A 10,346-nucleotide genomic window follows, 5' to 3' on the forward strand; every position below is an offset into this window, starting at 1 on the left:
TATCTCCCCGTGAAACAACTCTGTTCCTCTTCCAAATGCAAACATAATCCAATCGTAATACACAGTTCCGGGCCACAATAAAAAGGCATTGTCCATCATTCTGAAACTCTGACGAAATATTGGATGAGAGTGTAATATCACCCTTTTGCTCCGCTTGAAACATCTTTGTCCAGTATTTGATGGGATTTCTTTGTCCAACAAACTTGATTGTATAACGGCCCCTCATTCCCTGGAAAGATCTCCCTTAACGCAAACCGATAACAGGGCGAGTGGACAGGTGTTCATACTGGACGGACTGGAACGAGAAGAAATCCCCACTCCCACTCAGGATTGAACCCGAGATATCTCGGAATGGAGTCCAGAACTCAACTTGCTAGACCGTCACGTCTACTAAAAGGTTTATGAGAATAGCTATCTACCTTAATACGTCTGATGAAGGAACAATTAGTGTGGAGAACAACTTAAGTCAATGGCGTCTTTAAGCTAGATACGTTGTTAAACTACTGTGAATATTAAAAAATCATTCCGACAATAATTCTTACATTTTATAAAAGATAGGTACGTTTTATAAAAAAGTATGATCGTACATTGCATAATCCCATGAAACCGCATGTTATTCCACTTTCCAACATCCCATAAGTGAACTGCATATCCATTATTCCTTTGCATCGTAACCGACTTCCAGGTACATACAAAATGTTGAAATATTACATAATAACAGAAATATCTGGTATGTGTGAAGAACAGCAATCTTTATTTCCGTCATACGAAATCAATACGTGCTTGTGGTGGGGTCAACTGTTGTAACAAAGCGCATAGTGCATTTCCCTGCCATATATACCCCGTACCTCCGTACGTAATGAGATGACGTGATGTACAATCTAAAGAGCGTGTCAAAGAATGGGCGTATTGATTTCGCACTGTAACCTTCCGAAATTTGGCATTTCCCGTTCGTGGCATACCACCTGTTGCACTTTGCGAGATAAGATCAAGATAACTCGTTTCACTGTGATAATTCCATACGTGCTGTGATATATAAGCTCTAGCCGCCACTGATTATCCATAGTAGGCGCATTCGCTTAGAACCGTCGAAATCTCCGACGCGTTTCCGACATGAATCTACGAGGTGAGTTACAGCAATAGCTTATTTTACCGTCTGCGTTTGTGTTTGCCGCTGCTCTCTTTCAAAGGGTTCCCTATACAGATGTGTTAGAGATGCACTAGGGATCGACTCTATACCACATACGTTTCTGTGTCTGTTTATTAAGGATTCCCAAATGGATTGCCACTGGGAATAGGGTGCAACGTTTTCATGTTTCTTGTGTACTTCGTCTCTGTAGAAAGTTTACCACTTCTGACCTGTTTTCAGATTTGTTGATTAATAACTGTAATTAAAGCAACATCCAGTTAATGAAGAGATGAAATAACAAATTAGGACAATGTTAGATAGAACTTATGGTTTCGTTACTTAAAGTCACAAATTTATTAGCATCTAAGACTTACTGAGTGCTTAGTGGATGTTCTGTGATTGAGACCACTCGGTTTAGTTTCTTATTCTACTACTCTGGTATTTGAGAGAAGTTTTTCCTGTAACATGGAAAGCATTATTTTTATTCACTTATTAAACTATGATTTTGCCTAGATGGGTCATCAAAGGCACTATTTTGCGACAGAATTTCACTGTTAATAAGCGTTAAGCATTGCAGTTTTGGATGTGAAACAAAAATCGCTCTTCCCTCCATCGAGTTTTGACTTGTAGTTCCGTATTAATTGCATAGTACTTTACTACACAGAACTTCATTAATTTTCTTCTGTAATTCTGCTACTGACTCGATTGTTAATTTGTTATAAAATTCTCTGCTCATCCACTTCTATAGGAGCTCTGCAATAATGTTATGTTTTACAAACACTTCATTATATTAAAGGTGTTTCTTCTTAAATGTGTAGTTTAACAGGTATTATAACTTCGTATGCTGCTGAGTTTTTCTAAAGAGTTATCCAACCCACATTGCGATGACTCATCCTGTGGACTTCTTTGCATAATTGTACCTGAGAAGAGCTATTGGACGTAATGTACACAATAATGGCTTTATCATTGTGCTTAAAGCAACGGCAACAGCATTAAAAGACTTTACTTCGAATGACTCATCCCAATGCTCTCACCTCAATTTCTGCATTTCTTTACCCTGAATCGTAAGATAAACTTAGGAAATCTTTTTAGAATGTTGAACATTTCAAGAGCCGAAATTATTGTTGTTGCTATTGTGGTCTTCACTCTGAAGACTGGTTTGTTGCAGTTCTCCGTGCTATTCTACCTTGTGCAAGCCTCTTCAACTCTGAATAACTGCTGCAGCCTATATCCTGCTGAATCTGCTTGTTATATTCATTTCTTGGTCTCACCCTACGATTTTTACTCCTCCCCCCCTCCACCTCACCGCTAAACTGGATACCCCTTGATGTCTCAGAATGTGGCGTAACAACATGTCCCCTTTTTTAGTCTAGCTGAGCCACAAATTTCTCTTCTCCGCAATTCTATTCAGTACCTCGTAACTGGTTACGAGATATATCTATTTAACCTTCGGCAGTCTTCTGTAGTACATTTCGTAAGCTTCTTTATAGACAACTTATAGCTGTTTATCGTCACATAGCTACACTCCGTACGAATACGTCCAGAAGAGGCCTCCTAACACTTAAATCTATATACTCTTCCTTATAAACGCTTTTTTGCCATTATCAGTATACTTTTTATATACTCTCTACTATAGCCATAAACATTTATTTTGCTGACTTAATAACAAAACTTATCGTCTACTTTCAGTGTCTCGTTTCCCAATCTAATTCCATCAGCACCACTCGATTGATTTCGACTTCATTCGATTATCCATGTCTTGCTTTTGTTAAAAATAATTTTATACCCTCCTGTCAAGACACGGTCTATTCTGTTCAACTGCTCTTCCAAGTCCACCTTTCATGCTCCTCTGCCCTTATAACTGCCTTTTGGTTTCTGTACAGTTATTAAATAGAGTTTCACTTCCTTCAGAATTTCAAAGAGAATGCTCGAGTCAGCTCGGTCAAAACCTTTCTCTAAGCTTGCAAATGCATAATTATTATCAATGAAAAATATCTAAGTTTTGCTGATCATTGTAGAAGATTAATTTTTTTTTTATTTCTGTTCAAGTTACAGTTTAACTCTGGGCTTGGCACGCCTTTTGCAAGCACCACTTAGTTTTTAATATACTCATAGCAGCAGTGAATTCATTCATCTCATTACGTCTAACTGCTGTTTTTCCTAATCCGCGCATAAATTGTATGTTGTCGACGTTAGGGGTGTGAACTAACATTTAACGACTGGAACAGGTGAGCTAATTAACCGTGACTGTTAGATTGCTTGATGTAATGCTGTTTCTTTCACACGGTTACTTTATTTCAACAAAGGTTGATTGTGAATTCTGTTTAAAGATACTATAGCATTTGAAAATCCCCACATTCATTCTACGAAGGTCCACTGGAGCGTTCCTGTAGCCTTGTAGAATTTAATGGCTGCTTTTGCTCTACATTACTCGTCAAACTTGTGTTTCACATAGTACATCAGAAACTATTTGAGTTGAGTTAGATAGTTGTAGCTAGAAAATGATGTAGATAGTCTCTAGTTTGGTTTTCGTAACAAACGTGTGGATCTGAATTATATTTTCTGTAAATGAGGATTGTTTACTTAGGGCAGATTATTTGTCGTCATTCCTGCTCCATCGTGGGTCAGCCTCAGCAACTAAACAGCAAACACTAAGCATACACCGAATGATTGAAAAATTATCTGGTTTTCTGGTAGAATCACCAGTGACACAGTCATTCCTTTTAATGATAGATGTAAAACATTTAATGATGTAATTCAAAAGTCCGTAATTATGACTGTGGACTATCAAATTGTTCCAAAGCCCTAGAACTCTGGGAAAACTCTTATAAATTTGGTATCTGTTTCTCACGCAATATATTTTCTATCTTGCCAACTATTTGGGGAAATTGGTACTTAGGGTTGCTGTATTATTTAAACCAATAAGTAGAAAGTAGAGGATTGTACACTGTGCTAGGTTTCCTATTTGCTACGCTGTTCATACTAGTTTTTTTTTTTTATTTTTTCTTGTTCTATCTTGTATGTATGTTATCGACGAGGATTTATATTTCTGTTTACAAACATGAAACGTACATAATGAATAGTTTTCATAGTTTCTATCATGAGGACGGGCTCACCTGCATTAGTTTCAAACACGTGTTACACCCTATGGAATTAATAATTTTGAAAGTATTTGTGATATTATATAGCCGTATGAATACTCCGGTTATGACTTTTTGAAGGATCCCGTGCTTTTGTCTTAAAATATGAAGCGTTTGGTCTGGTTTTGTGCCGCTATCTTTTCAGGAAAATATGATGTAACGAACGTTTCTGATATTAAACCTTCTTCAACAGCGCCGACTGTAGAGATCTCGTGTCAATCCGAGCCTAATTCTGGCTTTCCGACAGCGAGCAACGTCTTTGTTGTAGTGATCATACTACCGTTGGTAGGCAGTAAAAGCAATGGGAGTTTTAATAATCTTCACTGAAAGTTTTTAACGCCTAAATCCCAATATGAATGCCTAAACAGTTAACACGACAGGGACAGCATTATCATACCACTATTAGTAATCCATTTAAAGTTTACTTGAAGTTACAATGAACGTCCAAACTTACATACCTTTGGATGCAGCTCACTCCATACATTTACAGTATCTTGAAACTGATCTAGAAGATAACCGGTATTGCTGTACGAAAGTGAGTGATCTCAGAGGAGACAGTGGTTTTCAAGGCCTTCCTCATGAGCAATACACTCTGGACACAGATTACCTTAAAACGATCCGCCTAATGTGAAAGAGGTCTTGGAACGATCTCGATTTTTTAGCTACGAATGAAAGGAGGAAAAATAAGACTATTTGTACTTTACATTACCTACAACTATCAGACAAGGACAGATTGCTTCTCACCATAAATACGACACATTGGGTAGCAGACAGGCTGTTACATTTTTAGCTTTCAGCCAAAGCCTTCTGTATAAAGGGAAACACACCCACACACATTCATTCACGCAAAATAGCACACCTCAAGCACACCTAAGAGCCACGCCCATCAGCTCGGACTAGCATGCTGGAATTCCAGCTCGAGCAACTGGATATGGCGATCATGTGCGAGTGAGGCGTTCTAGCTTGTGTGAATGAATTCGTATTTGTGTCTGCGTGTGTGTGTGTGTGTGTGTGTGTGTGTGTGTGTGTGTGTGTGTGTGTGAGAGAGAGAGAGAGAGAGAGAGAGAGAGAGAGAGAGAGAGAGAGAGAGAGATTGCGTGTGTGTTTGTGTACGTGTATGTATGTGGGTATTTCCTTTTCGGAAGAGGGCATTGGCCGAATGCTAAACATGTAATATTCTTTTCGTTGTGCCTGTCTTCAACTTATCCTTTCATCTTAAGGTGAGAAGCTACCCATCCTTTTCTGTATATTGCTGATATTCCAACCAAGAGTTTCTATGACTATCAGACAGGCATAAAAACGTTTCCTGCCGCGCTGTGCACCGTCAGTTCGTGGTTTCAGAAAATAACCCATAAAACACTTTTGTCTTCGTAAGACAGACCACCTGAGCAAGTAAATTTTGCAACAGTCTGATCAGAATTAGATGTTAGATCATGCCATTTAATGTTACATAACTGGATTTTTCTATAGTTATCAAAAATTACTGAGCTGTGTGTAACGGCCAGAATTTAAACTTGATGAATACTAACTCAGCAATTCTCACGCTTCGCATTTGCATCAACAAGCACGTTTTCAAACTTTTTCACAGAATTCATCTCGGGCTCACAGTGAAACACTAACGGAAGGACATTCTTTTTCTACCAGAGAGATGTACGAGAATAATGGTATTAACATAGCGTTAGAGTTAATATTTTAGTAATGGGAAGAGTAATTCAGTTTGGTATCTTCGAATACAAGCTGACGGTATAGTTTGGCATCGAAATAAACTTATTCCTGACAGACGAAAAAATCCATTCGTAGAGTCCAACTATGAAAGTGTTTACTTGTCATGGCTTCACTGGAAAGGCGGAAACAGAAGGGGGTTGGTGCTCGGTTGGCCCATCGTATGTTAATCGTGCCCCAGGGATAATGCCACATTGCGAACACTTTAGGAAACATCGATGGAATTGGTTGGGTACAGGTTTAGACATCCTAACTGCGCTGTGTACTAGTAAAAACTGTCAGTTCTCTGTTCCTGTGCCGTCTAGGAAAGCCTTAGCCACTGCTGTTGGGTGCAGTTGAGGAACTTTTTGTTATAAGAAATAGTGATCTTACGTTACCTTTTAAAATTTTCAAAAAAATAATCCAGCTTTTTTCCATAGCTAACGTGTTTAGTTCGTGTCACAAGACTTTAAAGAGACAACAGCACATAATGGAATGCTGCATATATGACATTAATGTTTCGTTTCTTGCTGCCCTATCTGTTCAGTGTATATAGGCATCAGAATCCTTTATTCTGTTGTTTCATTACAATAAGATAAATGTCTACCATTAAACTTTCGTCAACTGCACGTCATTCTCCACCAGATTTCCTCTGTTCTGCTGAACAACATACGTGTATCATGAGAAGCCTTGTCGTGACTCCGGAATTAAAACGTATAGCTCCAGGACTTAACCAGCGTACTGTGGAGCCATGGTCACTGGAATTTTTGTTTAAAGTAAAACGATCTGTTATGGCTTCATAGAAGCCATACATAACTTTTATTATTCGTTCTAGAAGTATATGGAGAAATAATTACCAATAACTGTTTATAAACCAGGAAGGCTGTTGGGTACAGGGTGCAATATGCGCATTGGGAAATTATTCATTTTGGTTCGTTTTACTTCATTTCCATCTATATTTTAAACTTAGCAAAAAAAAAAAAAAAAAAAAAAAAGGAAAAGAAAACACACTTCTACGCTCTTCGACAGAGAATGAAGTGGCAGCCAGTATAACAGCAGAGGGCAAAATATACTTGTTCAGCGCATAATGACCACGACAATTCCATAATTCCTTTTGAGTCATAGTATAGAAAATTTACTGTTGTGTATAAAGAATGCTGCCAATAACGAGTAAATTTGAACAAACTGAATGTCTCTCAGCGAAAGATAGTTAACGTTGACATTTCTTCTATTTCAGCAAGTGTGTTAACGACCGTGTTGGTCGTAATTGCTACTGCTGCCGTCCACGCATCACCTGTAGGCGACTGTCCGCCAGTAGATCCAGTGGATCACACAGACCATCTACCAGACAGCCAAAACTGTTCACTTTTCTACAAATGTGATCACGCAGCACCTGTACTGTTTGTATGTCCTGACGGGTTGCACTTCAACCCTACACTGGAAGTCTGTGACTGGCCAGATAATGCAGGTTGCACAGGTGGATCAGCACCAACCTCAGCTCCCAGCTCCACAGCAGCTCCTACAAGCGCTGCCACTACAGCTGCTCCAACATCAGCTCCAAGCTCCACAGCTAAACCTGCTCCATCAGGAGACTGCCCAGCTGTCGGCACATGCCCACAAAATGAAGATGAGAATTCTATTGCCAAACACCTTCCTCATGCCTCAAACTGCAGTCAGTTCTGCAAATGTGACCATGGGAAACCCGTGACATTCGACTGTCCTTCTGGACTTCACTTCAATCCTACTCTGGAGGTATGTGACTGGCCAGAAAATGCAGGTTGTGCAGGTGGATCAGCATCAACTTCAGCTCCCAGCTCCACAGCACCTCCTACAAGCGCTGCCACTACAGCTGCTCCAACATCAGCTCCAAGCACGACAGCTAAGCCTGCTCCATCAGGAGACTGCCCAGCTGTTGGCACATGTCCACAAAATGAAGATGAGAACTCTATTGCTAAGCATCTTCCGCATGCCTCAAACTGCAGTCAGTTCTGCAAATGTGACCATGGGAAACCAGTAACTTTCGACTGTCCTGCTGGACTTCACTTCAACCCTACTCTGGAGGTATGTGACTGGCCAGAAAATGCAGGTTGTGCAGGTGGATCAGCATCAACTTCCGCTCCCAGCTCCACTGCTGCACCTACAAGTGCTGCCACTACATCTGCTCCAACATCAGCACCAAGCTCCACAGCTAAACCTGCTCCATCAGGAGACTGCCCAGCTGTCGGCACATGCCCACAAAATGAAGATGAGAATTCTATTGCCAAACACCTTCCTCATGCCTCAAACTGCAGTCAGTTCTGCAAATGTGACCATGGGAAACCCGTGACATTCGACTGTCCTTCTGGACTTCACTTCAATCCTACTCTGGAGGTATGTGACTGGCCAGAAAATGCAGGTTGTGCAGGTGGATCAGCATCAACAGCTCCCAGCTCCACAGCACCTCCTACAAGCGCTGCCACTACAGCTGCTCCAACATCAGCTCCAAGCACGACAGCTAAGCCTGCTCCATCAGGAGACTGCCCAGCTGTTGGCACATGTCCACAAAATGAAGATGAGAACTCTATTGCTAAGCATCTTCCGCATGCCTCAAACTGCAGTCAGTTCTGCAAATGTGACCATGGGAAACCAGTAACTTTCGACTGTCCTGCTGGACTTCACTTCAACCCTACTCTGGAGGTATGTGACTGGCCAGAAAATGCAGGTTGTGCAGGTGGATCAGCATCAACTTCAGCTCCCAGCTCCACAGCACCTCCTACAAGCGCTGCCACTACAGCTGCTCCAACATCAGCTCCAAGCACGACAGCTAAGCCTGCTCCATCAGGAGACTGCCCAGCTGTTGGCACATGTCCACAAAATGAAGATGAGAACTCTATTGCTAAGCATCTTCCACATGCCACAAACTGCAGTCAGTTCTGCAAATGTGACCATGGGAAACCAGTAACTTTCGACTGTCCTGCTGGACTTCACTTCAACCCTACTCTGGAGGTATGTGACTGGCCAGAAAATGCAGGTTGCGCAGGTGGATCAGCATCAACTTCGGCTCCCAGCTCCACTGCTGCACCTACAAGTGCTGCCACTACATCTGCTCCAACATCAGCACCAAGCTCCACAGCTAAACCTGCTCCATCAGGAGACTGCCCAGCTGTCGGCACATGCCCACAAAATGAAGATGAGAATTCTATTGCTAAGCACCTTCCCCATGCTTCAAACTGCAGTCAGTTCTGCAAATGTGACCATGGGAAACCCGTGACATTCGACTGTCCTGCTGGACTTCATTTCAACCCTACTCTGGAGGTGTGTGATTGGCCAGAAAATGCAGGTTGTGCAGGTGGATCAGCATCAACATCAGTTCCCAGTTCCACAGCTGCTCCTACAAGTGCTGCCACTACAACTGCTCCCACAAGTGCTGCCACTACACCTGCTCCAACAGCTGCACCAAGTTCAACTGCCAAACCAACAGTGGCTCCCTCAGGAGACTGCCCAGCTGTTGGCTCCTGCCCACAAAATGAAGATGAGAACTCTATTGCTAAGCATCTTCCCCATGCATCCGACTGCACCAAGTTCTGCAAATGTGACCATGGGACACCTGTCACATTCGACTGTCCTGCTGGACTTCACTTCAACCCTACTCTGGAAGTGTGTGACTGGCCATACCGTGCTGGATGTGCAAGTAAATCTGGATCAACTGCAGCCTCTAGCTCATCTACAGCTTGATCAACAAGGACTGCCACTACGGGGTGTACAACTTCAGCTGCACTTTAACTGTTGCACCTAGGAGCTCCATCATATCAGACTCTTGTAAGACAGTTGGATCACGTCTTGTGTATGATCATGTCTCTATTGTTAAGTGTCTTGCATACAGAACCAACTGCGGTGTATATTGTAGACGATTGAGTAATTGCTAAGAATGTCTTGGTGGACTTCATTTCAGTTTAAAATTGCAAATGTGAGACTGTCCTTGTGCTGTTTGTGAATCAGTGAAAAGTGCGTATATGTGTGAACTGTGTATTACTTAGGAATTTTCCATGCACTTGTAATTATGTAATGTACATATTTGTTTCATTACTCATAATAAAGTCATACGTTTAATGCTGTTAAACTCATATTGTGTCCATTTTCATTGGCATAGACGGAACATGTCAGGTATATTGAAATATGTCTGCAGGTCATATGAAATATGCTATTCAATTTTGCCTGTATACTAATATTGTAATCAGCGTTCATGACTGAAATTATCCTCTAAACAAACATCTGTCTTTATAGGTCTCTAAAGTCTACACCTTTCTTATAACAGTAATACTTGCATTATAATATGTGTTTCCCCTACTTTCACTCTCGCAACTCTGCACAATGTTTGGACGTATAAACATCATACA

The 10,346-nt window shown here is 41.2% G+C and overlaps 1 protein-coding gene across 1 annotated transcript; it reads left to right on the plus strand.

Moving 5' to 3' along the window:
- Positions 1 to 1,056: 1,056 nt before the first annotated feature.
- LOC124606889 (chondroitin proteoglycan-2-like) lies at positions 1,057 to 10,073 on the plus strand. Its single transcript, XM_047138986.1, has 4 exons — positions 1,057 to 1,126; positions 7,208 to 8,374; positions 8,681 to 9,924; positions 9,987 to 10,073. The coding sequence occupies exons 1-3, from the start codon at positions 1,114 to 1,116 to the stop codon at positions 9,682 to 9,684; spliced, it is 2,184 nt and encodes a 727-aa protein (XP_046994942.1). The 5' UTR covers positions 1,057 to 1,113; the 3' UTR covers positions 9,685 to 9,924; positions 9,987 to 10,073.
- The last annotated feature ends 273 nt before the right edge of the window (positions 10,074 to 10,346 follow it).

This window comes from Schistocerca americana, chromosome 3 (genome assembly GCF_021461395.2).
Source record: "Schistocerca americana isolate TAMUIC-IGC-003095 chromosome 3, iqSchAmer2.1, whole genome shotgun sequence".
NCBI classification, from domain to species: Eukaryota; Metazoa; Arthropoda; class Insecta; order Orthoptera; family Acrididae; genus Schistocerca; species Schistocerca americana.

Coding starts and splice junctions, on each gene's coding strand:
- LOC124606889 (XM_047138986.1), top strand. Junction 8,375..8,680: donor AGAAAATGCAGGTTGTGCAG/GTGGATCAGCAT, acceptor CAGGTTGTGCAG/GTGGATCAGCATCAACTTCA.